At 39.7% G+C, this 14370-nt stretch overlaps 1 protein-coding gene across 2 annotated transcripts in view; it reads right to left on the bottom strand.

The window, feature by feature from the left end:
* Positions 1–11108: 11108 nt before the first annotated feature.
* Positions 11109–14370, bottom strand: part of PAPD7 (PAP associated domain containing 7) — a 42633-nt gene continuing 39371 nt past the window's right edge. Inside the window, exon 10 of one of the 2 annotated variants that reach the window (XM_010087658.1) lies at positions 11109–13326. In XM_010087658.1, the coding sequence (XP_010085960.1) occupies positions 13147–13326 (180 nt within the window). In that variant the 3' untranslated portion in view covers positions 11109–13146. The remainder of the gene's footprint in view (positions 13327–14370) is intronic. The other variant, XM_010087657.1, reaches the window with a different exon arrangement.

Below are 14370 nucleotides of genomic sequence, written 5' to 3'. Positions count from 1 at the left end.
CTCAGGCTGCCCTAACCTCTATCCAACCAGAACTGCCAATAGTCCAAAGCAGAGGGCAGACCTGATAGACAACACTCAGAAATGTGTTGCAATTAAAATAATCAGTGGAACACTGAAATAATAAGGTGCAGATTACATACAAAAGAGGCTTCTACACATTAGAGAAAGCTTGATTTCATATATAAGTACATTAGTCTTACAAATATTTACCACAGACTCCACTGGCCTGAATCCCATGTGTGGGCAGGAGCAGAGCCATACTAGAAACAGCATCGGCCACACAACCAAGTGGTGATGGTGACAGGCTGAGATAAATCAGAGAAGTGGCAGATGGCAGAAGAGACAACAATAACTAGAGGCTCCAATACTACATGGTATTACATGGTAAGTAGTGCAGAGCATCACAATGGACAAAGAAAGTAGTAAGGCCCCGTAAATGGCTGCAAACTTTCTCTCTTCTTTTATTCTTCCTCTTTTCCCTCACCTGCCACAGGTTGCACCAATCTCTCCCTTCACTCCCCCTCTCCAGTACCTGTGTGCAATTAGCACACTCTTCATTTTCTCCTCGCTCTAAAGCCCCTTACTGCTCTCCAGTCTCATGTGCAGTTGGAGAAGCCAGCATCACCAGCCCCTTTAATGAAATTTTCTTTAATTACATCTTATTATGCCTCTTCCAGATCCTTTTCATTGCAGAAACTTTCTTTTCTCTTCTATCGCTTTCTTCCTGCACACAAACCACTCTCAGCTTATCCGCAGACGGCTTACCTCCCCCTAAAGCATGCCAAAGCTCTGGAAACTGCTGCCTGCCTCTGAGGGGGATGAAAAGAGATGTAACAGGAGAGAGATGTCTCCATCTGGAGCACATAGCTCCCCTTTTCAAATCAACCCCTTTGCAGCTCTGGTTGCTACATCCAGAGGTGTTATCTCACATTTAATAGCCCTGCAGGGGTTTCTTTTCTTGGGATTTGTGCAACTGCTTTCCAAATTCAAAGAAGATTTCACATGCAAAATCTTTCAGGAAGAAATTCTGCATCTTAACCAGGAGTTATGAAAACCATTTGCTTTGCTTGCTTTCAACCTGCACCTGCACGATTTGTTTGCTGGTGTGCAACTGTTATTAGAACAGACTGTCAAAGACTGTCAACTATTCCCTCACCTGGTATTTTAGACGTTTGTCATATCCATCTCAACTTTTTTCAAAGGTGAAAAGTCCTAATCTATGTGTTCTATGTAGTCTTATATAGAAACTATACAGGACAGTACTCTCAACATCTCCGAATCAGCCCACACTTTGAATAGATGGCTCGGATTCTTAAATTAATCTGAATCAGGGCACGCATGTAGTGGCTGACAGCTATGTGGAAGCAATTTATGCAGAAACAAAGACATATGGGCTAGGCTGCACTGCTGAAAGATTTTTTAAAATGTATGTTGAATTCACAGCAGGAAATAAAATCCCAAACCAGAAATCTAAAATACTTGATGAACCTCCAGCAGACAAAGGTTTGGCAAAACACAAAAGGTTTGATAGATAGTCGTGACAAATCATGATTTTTTTCTGAAGGACTACTCATTATACAGCCTGGGAAGTATCTGGAGAGAGAAACAGGCCTAGGAAAGATCTTTTGGAGGAAAATTGAAGGCCTTTCTGCTGCAGTAGAACAAATGCTTACTTCTGACAGTGAAAACCAAGAAGCTCTATAAAACCACACATTTCTTACAGTGCCAATATAAACACAAGACAATGAAAGTCTTAGATGCTCTTACTGACTGTTAGTATAAACAGAGGCAGTACCCCAGAAAAAAGATAAAAGATGAGAAGCAGATGTTAGTACCTTTACCTCCAGTACCTTCCAGGAAGAAGAGAGGAGGAAGATAGGAAAGAAAAGCTTGGGAGGGACAAATTTAAAACCAACGCCCAAAGACAGAGTGAAACAACTGTAATTCTGGGGCAGGAAAAGAACATTGTGAACAAATATAGTTGTGCTTAGAAGTTCTTTAATACAGCATAAGAGCTTATAAAAATACAAGGTCTACTGATTCAGCCTGCTTCACTTGCGATTCTAATTCCTCTTTAAAAGCACAAAATTAACTATTAAACTAATGGCAGCACAGGATCCCTGCATGCAGCCTGGACTGCACAGAAGAATTGAATTAAGTTCTGGCTTGCACATGCCTTTGCTTTACATTAGAAGTCTTATGCTTCCCCATGCACATTTAGTGAACACAAACTCCTTTGCCATGGTGGTTGCTGATATCACATTACCGACTAAAGGTTTCATGCTATCAACTCTTTAACCTTTAGAAAACAGTGTTAATGGTAAATTGATCACTGAACTAAAGCTGGATAACACAAGGAACCTTAGAAACTGTTTGCACAAAATGAAGAATCCCCACTCTGGATGATGCTTGAGGCTATTTTCAAGAGTGTCTTTTACATCCATGCTGCATATACTCAGCTGACATTTTAAACTTGAAGGGAGAAAAAAAAAAAAAAAAAAAAAAAAACAACAAAAAAAAGGCCATTTCAGGATAGCTAGATAAAACCTGTCAGTATCCCAGTTCCATTCTCAAGAGGATTTAGGAATAAAAAAAATAATCTCTTCTGCATGCTAAAACAATTAGGAGCTCATGCACCTGAGCTAGATTTGCATAGTTAAGGGACTGAAAGACCCCTAAGAAGGAAACAACAATTTAACGTCTGTAAGTATGAAATATTATGCTAGTGGTACAGCAGCACAGCGCAAATCGAATGTAGGGTTTCCCAGGTACAATTCCAATAGAAAATCAATGACCTTGGTCAGTGATCTATTACTTATAACAAATAAAGTGTTCTGAGTATTATCAGTATGAAACGAAATTACGTTTAAAGCTATCCTGTGCCTCAGGAAAGGTTTTTCAATCAAGGTAGCCCCACTGCCAAGCCAGGAGCAGGTGAACTCGTTTTTTCCTGCAAACAGACATAACAGCAGTGCAAGAGCACACCCTCTCTGCAGTCAAGGCAAATTGAATTTAGCAAATTTCCTTTACCTTATTAACAGCAGAAAATCTTGTAACACCCTGTCAGGAGATAAGTAAAAAAAAAAAAAAAATTCCTATATTTGAGTCAATGTAAAGTCTTATCGCTAGATGAGCAACATTCAGTTCCAGGACTACATGGGGACTTTCACTTAAAACAAAAAAACCCCTCCCCAAAATTCACAAGAAAAAAGCTCTTTTTTCTCCAGATTCAATGCTTACCTAGAAAGAAATAAGGATAAGCCAATTGCAAAGTAACTACTGACAGCAATCTGCTTAAACAATGCTGAAAAAATTAATGTTCACTTAAATTCTTTTCATAAAACATCTTTAGAAAGATCCCACTGAGCAATTTCTACCTCATGTGCATCAGAAGGGTCTCTGAAATTTAAATGTATGATGAACAGCACCTTTTGCCTTGATAATTTACATAGCATTCATGCCTAGGGAATTACAGTCCTCATAATCTCAGATGCTTCCCTGCCCTTCCTCCCCCACAGTCCTCTCTCCTCTCAGGAGTTCATGAGAGCCAGAAAGCACAGGTTTTCAGTTCCTACAAAAGATAAGGAGCTACAGGAAAAAAGAGAAGATAGCTGTGAGATGAACAAGTGGCTCATTTTGAGAACTGTTTATTAGCCTTTTCTTTCTTTGAGCCTTGGTTGACATGGGTGTTTTATACTGTTGCACACGCCAGACAGCATCCTGCATCCTAGTGTGTCTAGAGGCTTTTCTGAGTCTTCCAAGCAAATAACGATCTTAGCACTGCTTTGCAAAATGCCACTACACACTTGAATGTCTCAACAGTTCCATAACGTTTGGTGAAGGTACGAATGGAGATCCCATCTAGCCATTCTGAACACATCAGAGATGGAGACAGTTCTGAGCAAACCTCCATGATGGAGTGCACTCTGATCACCAAGGTGCATCTTGTGATCGCAGCGTGATCATGTAGCAGAGCTTTAACATGAGCTAATGTGCTCCATCAGCTTGAATGACAACTGCATAGTCAGAGCTGGTCCCAACATCCTCTTTGCTGTAGGTACAGTATTGGGACTAAGGTCTAGTGCCATGAGCATCTCCTAGATGTCAAGAGGACTTCAAAAATTCCTCTGGCTTGGAAGTATCTGCTCTGAGAAAAAAAAACAATAAATAAATTTCCTAATCCAAAACATACTTTGGAGAAAGCTTCATCAGACAATTGAAAGGACTGAAAGTAGGAAAGTGGCAAGGAAAAAGCTCCAATACAGTCACATTTGTCATTAAGTCCTGAACCTTGACTCTTTCCAGGAGATGAGTAACAACCACCAAAAATTCTGTTGTATAAAGCTGTAAGACCATGGCATAATATGAGGGCACGTTCATGATGGATTTTTTTAAGCATAAAATTTAGAGCTGCAGGGAGTATACAGAGGTAAAAAACAACTATGTCTTTCATAAATCTAAGAACATTGATATTAAGAATATTGTAGAGCAACTAACAGATAAAATCAGCTTAGTGGAGATATTTCTCCCCTTTGGGACAGTCTAGACTATCCATACCAAGTTAAAATAGCGGAGAAGAAAGTTCTTTCAGATCACTAAGATGTGACTGTACAAGTAGATGGGAGAGGAACTTGGGGAAGGGACAGAGAAATTTATTCCATTTAGACACAACAATCCTGAGGTAGATCTGTCCTTCCCCAAGGGAGGACCCTTCTCATTGATGAATTAGCCTTTTTTTCAAGCCAACACCCTGTAAGGTGTTGGACAGACAGCCAGGAGCAATGCAATGAGAATTTAAATAGCTTTCATGCCTCCAGGATTACATGCCTCACAATTTCAGATGACTCTCCACCCCTCCTCTTCCACACATTTTAGTTTGGACTTACCTGTATCAGTAGGTCAACAAAAAGGAATAGGAAGCAAGAACCATCAAGGATTGAGCTAGGTCTTGGATGCCAGGCTAAGTCAAAGGGTATAATGAAATTCCCATCCCATTTTATCAACTGAAGCACTCAGGATTATTGGAGGCATCTGAGATGTTGCATGCCTTTTTTTTTCCAGATACCACAAAAGCATCTGACAGGAAACCCAGAGTAAAACCACATGCATTTCTCCACCAAAACTGACAAGGAGGGCTGGCTACCTCAGTCATACCACGTTCCCTAGACTGATTACATCCAGTCAGATCTTCTACTTGTCATCCGTAGATCTGAAATGAGTATGTTGAGCATCCCCAGGAGGCAAGTCATTCCTACACTAAAGCCAAAGATTAAAAGTTTGTCAATACAAGAACAGTGCAAACTGATGCAAAAAGCTGAGTGATGGTATGTGTCATCCATAGTACTTCACATCATTTTGACATGACATCATAAAAGCTAACTTGAGCTTTGATGAATCTCCAGATGATGTACATCCTCAGCTGTCAGATTCTTTAAACCTGAGTTTGTAGCTCCAGCCATGACTGAATAAAGAAAAAAAAGAGGATTACACTTTTTTCTTTTTATCTCTTTTTTTTATTCCTCCTGAAATGAGGGGGAATTTAACCAGTAAAACTCTGGACTTGTAATACAAGAAAATCATTAACACTACTGGAAATATTTCATCTGATATGTCTTAGGTTCACACATCATCTTTACGAGACAGGTTGATGAATTCAGTCACACTGTCAACAAATATGCCCAGGTCTCTGTCCTCTTTATAATTTCTAACCCATAAGCTTTCACTGCTTATGGAAGTAGCTATGAATTCTCAATTTCCAGCCTTATCCTTTGTATTTCATCCCATCTCTAATACTCAGTTCTACAAAACTAACACTGTGCATCCCCACTTCCCACAGTTTTCACATCAGCAAATCCAGGCAGTGGGTGGCATTCTTGTGTCACAATCATTAGCAAACACAGCCAAAACAATCTGTTTCCGAAGTTAATCTTCAAACTGCACCACCTTGGCCCAAAAATTTGCACTGAGCGCCACCTATTGATTCCACTCTGGTTAAGTAGAAGGGAAAACCCTGGTTCGTTCACCACGTGGCACTGAACCGTATCATACACCTTACTGATCGTATTTAAAAAAAAACTTAATAGCAGCAACGCTGGGCTAGGCATTACAAAACACTGGATAAATTAGTGTTAAATTTTTCTTCAGTTTCTAATTAGCCCTATTCTGCTTTCCCACAGAAATAAAGATGAAACACTTATATGAGTTCTCCAGATAATGGACTTTTGCCATTTCTTAGCCGTACTAATATTTTAAGGATCCTGCAGCTGTTCTGCATACATTATAGTAGCACTAGAGAGTTTTTTGCTGGTGGTTTTAAGTCCTTATTAGCAGATCTGCAGCTTGGCATGTCACAACTCCCATTCTGCTGGGATGGTTATTTTACATGTCAAGTTAAGATCATCAAGCTCTTAGATTTTGCTTCCTTTTTGTGAAAACTTCCTTTTCTATATACCCACTCCCGATGAACATTATTCTCTCTCTGATTTCTTGATGCAAAGTAAAGGACAACTCTGATCTAGACAGGTATGATCTAGAGTTATTTAGGTAAAACTTGGGCAGCTTCCAAATTTTACCTCTAAAAAAGTATTTTTATGATGCTTCCAGCTCCATCAGTGCTGTTTTACTACCTTTCAGGCAGTATCAGTGTAAGTAATCTATCCACTACCGCACTGCAGAATAGATTTTATTATCAAAAGTTTCCATGATGAATCTATGCAACACTCATCAGGAAGAAAAGGTGAAGGACTTAGCATCTTGGAGTATTTTGCTGATGTCCTGCACAAACCACTACTCCCGCACATCTGCAGCATGTTATCATTGCAAATGCAACTGAAACTGAAAACAGAGGAGACAACATATGTGTTTATCAATAATAATGCAGAAAAATACAAATAAAAATGCATTTTAGGAAGGTTTATTGATTTATTGATTTGCTTCTTGATTAGTAATATATGTTTGGGGACCATGCATTTCCAGGGATTACTAACTTCAGAAGTCAATCTGTTCTTAACCTGTTTCAACTTGTTGTTACAATTTGCAGATATGTTTTATCAAGTGCAGGATAAAGAAGAAGAAGAAAAAAAAAAAAAAAAAGATCAATTCCTGCCTGACTTCTGCCCTCATTAAAACACTACATAAACCCAACAGAGATAAAGACAAATCCAAAAATAGTTATTCATAGAAAATTTAGATTAGGAGCCCTACAGAGGTCATGTGACCCAACCTCCTGGTCCAGCAGAACTGACTCTGAAGTTAGGTCGCTTGGAGCCTTGTCCAGGCAGGGTTTGAAAATTTCAAAAGATGGAAATTTCACAATCACTCTAGAGCATTTGTATTCAAGTGCTTAACCAGTCATGATTTCTAACATTCACATCCACACAGTGCATGTAACTCACATAACTTTACATTCCTTGATCACTCCTTCTTGACAGAGGAGCAGGAGGAAATGGCAAGTCATTTTGTTCAACTGTTATCAGGAACTAATCAGAAAACTTGTTGGACAGACCTGCTCTTGGGCAGAAGCTGCAGCATTTCCTCTCAATCTGACAGGCAAACATTTACTGGGCTGACTTTGCTCCCCCCAAGGTCGTCATAAGGACAGCAGAGCAAATATTGCACTTGCAGCTGAGAACTGCAACTCTTCTCTGTTCATCTGCATACAAACGACTAATAGATTAACCTTATTCTCTGATCCTCAGTCTCCCAAGAAATTTCCCTGAGAGAACAGAGATTATTTGATTATCTCGTCCATGATTATATAGTAAGTGGTACTCAAGTTGTTATCACCTGGACAGACAACTCTTGACAAAGGTGAGATTTCACCTGCTCATCTTGGCTCCTCAAATTAACCAGATGCATCCAACAGTAATCCTGAAGAGGGGGATGTAGCCCATCAGAAGATTCAGCTTTTCCTCTCTGGAAAAGAGAAGCAGGAAGCAAGGAATCTTCTTGCAAAGATTTTCTCAACAGAACATCCCCAAGAGGATTAGTGTCAAAGTTTTCATTGACAGAAAGTGGTATGGCTACGGGCTTCCAGTTTAAACACTGCTTTCATCCTCTCACACAGAAAAACCTGTAATAGAAGATCCTAAATACTGCTTGGTTTAGGTTTAAAAACGAGTCAGTGAAGCAGCACTTATTTGGAACCCATCTTCTAGTAAGACAATAAATCAACCTACTGTTCAACTCTCATAGGACACTCAAGCAGGAAAGAGCTTGCTGCACAGCTAAGAATTCGCAGCAGAAAAACACATCACACCAGTGGGTAAAGTAGTTGGGTCGGACAAGATGCCCTTTGCACCCACAATCCTAACATGAGAAGCAGTGGCACAAAGGCCATTAGCAATACAACACCAGAAAATTTTCCTGATCTCAAGCATAAAGGCATGTATATCAACAGTATGAGCATACATAATCCCTCTATTCATCATATTTTATGTTCATGCAACAATCCTTCAATAAAAAAGGTTTATTAAAAAAGCAAATGGCTGAAGAAACCCTAGTTGATTTGAGGCTGAAAGGCTGCTCTCCCATACGTAACATTCTGGCCCAAAACTTTTGCAGTAGCATAACACGGGGAAGAAATGTGACCAGAGCTTTAGGCAGCAATTTTGCATGTTTCAGGTACAAAGATGTTCTACAAGAGGCATCCCTATCACCCTTACACTGAAACACAACTGTAGTCTGTGACCATTACCTTAATCAATTGTAACAGAAATATATGGCTGATCTAGTAATTATCCTCGGTTAAAAATCTAAAAACATTTTGCTCAATAGGTCTCTTGCAGAAATAAGTTGTCCATAGGTTTCCTTAAGTGATCTCCTATTGCCAAGAGTAAATGAAGGACTTCTGTCATCCAGAACAGGCAAGGCACCTCCAGGACTGAAACTTACACCGTCTGTTGGAAGTAAAAAAAAAAAAAAAAACCACCACCACCACCACCACCAAAAAAACACACAAACAAAACACCAAACCAAATTTAATACAACAGGTTAATATCCCAGTTGAAAAGAAAGCCTAAAGTCATCTAAAGATGCAACACTCCTCTTGCCATGAGCCTCAGCTTCAGTAAGTGGTCAGTATTGTCATTCTGACACCATTTTCTGTCACATGTGATTACAGAAACAACAACCTGTACCAGGTCTAAATACTGGGGTTTATTTACAAACCAACAAGATGAGAGCTTTTATTCCAGTTGATTATTTCACACACTCATCCACTCCCCCAAGGCATGACATTTGCTAGGGTCTTAACTCCCTTCCCAGCCCAAAAGCTTGCTGCTGGTGGGCGAAGGTCAGGCAGAAAACCATGTTCCTTCAGGCTATACAGATACTCAGTGACCCATCTGAGGCAGTACCAGTCAAGGTCCCTGGGCATCCCCTGGTGTTTTCCTCCATGCATCCTCCTGATCTCCAGGATCTTTCCTCCAGGCAGGATATTTACTTTCTTTTCAGGTTTCCCTTCTTTCTAAGGCCATTTCCCTTTTTGGCACCACATCTACTTTCCAGAACACTCCAAGCCGCGATCAAGAGAGTCTATGTGCATAAGTGCAAGGCACGATCAGCTACCTAATCAGTGCCTCTGTCTCATCTGTCTTAATCAAAGAATCCAGGACAGAGCTTTGTTCCAGTCCAGGTGTTACAGAATTTACAACCACACTATATTGGCAGCAGACAGCAAGTAGCTGACATGTTCACCCCCAAAGCATATACACCCAGTTGTCTGTTGCCCGTTAGCATTCACAATTTAAGCTTTTCTTTTTGCCCACAACTGATAAAGAGCTCACATTGCTCGAAGGTACACTATATTTCAACACTGCTCTGTGGCAGACTATTACTATGCCACTTCTCAAGATGCTGTCCCACAGCCATTCCTGTGTGAACCAACAACATTGTACCAGGAGTCACACTTCTGTCTTCTTACCCTGCCTCAGTGCGTGGCATGGATGGAGTTACAGAAGTCCGATGTAACACCATCAGTGACATCTCTTAGAAACGGCAACAGATGGGAACAGAGCTCTTTTCTAGGACACACTCTGTGGGTCCCATTCATTCATTCAGGTTGCAATCTCTTCCTTCCACATTTAAAGTCCATGGGCTAAATTTGCCTATGAAGAGTGTACAGAACAGTAGGGGTGGGAGACAAATCAGGGGGATATCCAAGATTATCAGAGAACAATGGTTCAAAGGAACACAGTGAGACTCCCAATGCATGAACAGGAGACTACTAACAAGGACAAATAGTTGGGCAGAATCTGTTGGAGGAATAAAGCCAAATCATCATCCAGACAGGAAAAGGGAAAAGGTGGAGCCCAGGAAAACTGAAGTTCCAAGACTTGGAACTTCAGTTCCAAGATACAGTTGGCTGCTGCACTGTATCTCTGTGTCTGCAGTGATTATATATTTCTCCATCAGCTGTGTCCCACTGGTTGACCTTGACAGAAAAAAAAATATAACAGCTATTACTAAATGCTTATTTTCCCCTCCCACCACTTCCTTCTTTTTGTCCAGTGGACACTTACAAAGACTGACCAAGTAGCAGAGACCTCCCTGCTTCTGAATTCCTAGCCCTACATTACTGTCTAGTAAAAATACCTCAGTTCCATCTCTTACAGTTCACCACGTCTTCCAAAGATTCAATTTCCAAAATTATCAGTTCTTGATATTTCAGAGTCCTCTCAGAGGGTTAACAGAAATCAACAAAAAAGATGAAGTACGTCCCATGTTTAGAGGAGGCTAAAAAGTGGACAAAGATTTTGAAATGAAGTTAGAAACTACAGGGAGGGAGTCAAAAATTACGTGGAAAGTTAAGGTATCCCAAGGGATCAGTTAGCCAATCTCCTCTTTTAAGAACAGTGTTGGGAACTACCTCCAACTCGTTTGCTCTCATATTACCAAGGGATGAAATCCACAACTAGAAAACCAACAGCAGTGTTCATTTATAAACAAGTCACATGTTTGCAGACATCATCCGTCCACCTTCCAAGCTCATTGAAGGCATCTGGCATGAACAATTTAAAGCAGATGTTCAAAGCGTATGTCAAAGAACAAAGTAAGGTCAAGTATTACTTCATCCATTAAATTTCTCATAAAAAGGTACAGAAGAGTGACTGGTCTCCAAAGTTTATTAAAAATCAAAGAATAGAAAACTTTACATAAAAATATGTCAATTTTAGCTTCCACATAGTTGTCCACACAAAAAATTTAAACATGATTTTTTTAAACCTGTAGCACATAACCACAGTGATAGCCAGGCCAATTTATTTGGTTCACCATGACTGAAGTGTTACATGATACCACTTTTCAAATGAGTTTTGCTTCAAAATGGACGCTAGTATAAGACACCAACTAAAGCCTTTGAAGGCTCTTTAATGTAGTTATGCTCAATATTGCTAGTGTGTGAAGACTAAGCAGTACAGGCTCATGTAACAGCCCTTAGATATTACTTATGAATCAGCTCACAATTTTTAAAACTTGGTTTTTTAATTGTGATGAGTCTGGAGCATTAAGACAAACTTTTTGCAAAACAGATATGCGCTACTCTACTTTGGAATGTTGCCCTCTCTCCCCTCAAGGACCTGTTTGTGTTTGACAGATTCAGTAATAACGTGAACTACTGCTTCAAAGGCATACAGTATATTAAAAAGCCTCATGCTTGACATCTCATTTTATTCAATTTAAAACCTTCTGTATCTGTATACAGTATCGATGTCCTGTTAACAGGATTCTTCAGCTTTCTGTGCTAGTGGACTTAGATAACTGATCTGTATTTTCTGTATAGCTTAAGAACTCTCATTAAAATAAACAGGAAGCCAGAGGGCGTGAGATGTGACCTACTCCCAGGACAACTGTGGTGCTTTAAAAACTCAGGGTTAGGCAGGATGTACATTTTTCAAAAAGTTAAAGACAGTGTTTGTCATGGCAATACACACTTGCATAGTATACCTGTATGCATCTGTAAATTAAGTGCCAGCCACTCATACTGTGTACAACACTGGGCTGTGCTCTCCTGCAATACATTAAAAGACACTTCTCGTAACGCTTAGAGCAGCTGAAGTACTTTTTATATATTTGCTCTTAACAGAACTAATGCATACTGCTATACAGATTCCTTAATGGAATCAACATATTTCCTTTCTCCACATTCCTTAAGCCGGGTACCTCTGTTGAATAATGTTGTTTGAACCCAAACATTAACAGGTTACGTTACTAAAATGCATCAAAGATTGTAGTTCACAGCTTTTTAATTTCACATCAGGATTTGAACCAACCTTTTTCCTCTTCCTCTCAAGTTTTACTTCTGGTACTACAAATGCTGGATTTGTTGTCTAGTTAAAGGAATAAAATTAAAACTCATTGGTAGAGCAAGACAACTGATAGAGGCCAGACAATGAGCTAAAAAACACAGGGTCAAAATGCTTCGGAGTTTAATACCTTCTTAAAACCGTTAGCCAAATCGCACTTTCATTGTGAATCAAGAAGCCTCAAATATTACCAAAGGTCATGTTTGTAACACTGCTCAGACAACCTGCCAAAACTATGAACCCAACTTAGATAATGCAACCTGGGAAAGGATCTGTAAATTAAAAAACCTCTTCCCCTTAAATATAACTTATGTGACAATATGAAATTAAATTAAAAATTCCAAGTTATTGCACAAATTATACTTCCAATATTTACAGAGCAAAAAGTTCTGAACTTTGAAACAAAACCAGGAGAGCAGCAAATTGACGTTTATGAATTCCCAACTTGATTTGCTGCAAAGAAAAAGAAGTTCCAAGGGGCTGAAGTTTCCTTCACTTCTAAAATAAAAGAAAACAGAACCCACAAAGGAACAGATGTAGCCACAGCAAAAAAGCCACAGCATTTGTAAATGTCCTTGCAGTTCTATTGTCAGAGCTGCTTCGGCACTGTATGAACCATTGTGGGAAGGCAGAAAACAAACTTCCACATTTAATAAGGCTTCACAGATAAGCACAACTACTTCTTGAAGATGGACTGAACCACCACACAAAGAAACATGCAAAGAAGTCAGCTGCGGATATTTGGCAACACCAATGAAACGATGTGCTGGACGCTGGTCTCCATCCCTCAAGTCGAGTGGCACTCAGTTTGTCTGAACAGAGAAGGTCATTTTGGCATCTGCCATTATCTGCTCAGACTAATAGGCAAACTGTCTCTGTGTTTTTTTCTCCTCCATATATTACGATTGTACTGGTGGTGTCCTCGGTTACCAACTGGTTGCCTCATGCCTCCACTGCTGACGGGGCTGTAGCTGTTGCCTTGGTTATGAGTTCCTTTCATGGAAAACTTCATTCCACTGTGCTGCTAAAAAACACAAGATAAGCACTCAGTTTAGGCATACAAACAACTGAAACAAAGCACACATTACCAGTGGTATTTCCTCAACATACAAGTCATTCCCACAGAACACTGCTTGAAGCAACTGGTCTTTTCATGCTTGTCTAATTTTAGCTGTGCAAGTCCAATAGCACTAACAGCTTAAGAAGTGTTTTATGAAGTAAAATGTCCTGTAAATGAAATGGTGCAGATTTCAAAGTGTCCTTAAATCCCTTTGATCTCAGTATGAAATACACTATGAATCACCCTTGTAAAAACAGAGACCTTCCACATTAAAGACAAATTGTGACATCTATTTTAGAGGATCTCAGCAAGAGTGTGACCAAGTGAGATACTCAATAAGACTTTCAGAAACACCATGGAGAAATGTAAGGGCATGATCCTACGAGCTGACACATACAAAGCACAAGTCTGCTCTGCCCATAATCTCGCTCAGCCACAGGTGAACTAGCTATGGTCTGTAAGGAGCTTGTAAAACCTAGTGGTCTGACATAGGGCTACACAGCTCCAAGACCATACCTCACATCCAGACTAAGGGAAAACAATTAAACCATCAGGAACATCGCATGACACTTTATTTGGGGGGAATCTCCCATAACTTGGAACAGAAACTGCCAAAGAGGTTTAGTGGCAGCCTGAGTATATCTACCACACCGTAAAGTACTACAGAAATCTCTATCACTTAATGGAATACAGTAAGTTGGTTTAATGTGTATGTATTTAAAATATGTATAAGAATTTCAAAATATGAAATTGAAACAGACTTCCCAAATACTGATAACTTCAATGCAAGCAACCTTTTCTGATGTCTGACACCAATAACCTGAAAACAGACAACTGACTTCCTTTAACAAAAGCTAATACATCATTTTGTCTACCATAAGTGGTTAAACAGGAACACCAAACCTAACATTTGAGGCAACTGCTTAGAATATGAAATATCTGCAGCTACTTCACTAACGAAGTTCGGAGTAGAAAGAAATATGAGAACAGCAAGCCATCATTACAATT

Source organism: Pterocles gutturalis, unplaced genomic scaffold (assembly GCF_000699245.1).
Source record: "Pterocles gutturalis isolate BGI_N339 unplaced genomic scaffold, ASM69924v1 scaffold22211, whole genome shotgun sequence".
In the NCBI taxonomy this organism is placed as follows: domain Eukaryota; kingdom Metazoa; phylum Chordata; class Aves; order Pterocliformes; family Pteroclidae; genus Pterocles; species Pterocles gutturalis.
Note: the sequence above shows the minus strand (reverse complement) of the source record. Positions and strands in the feature narration are given on the sequence as shown.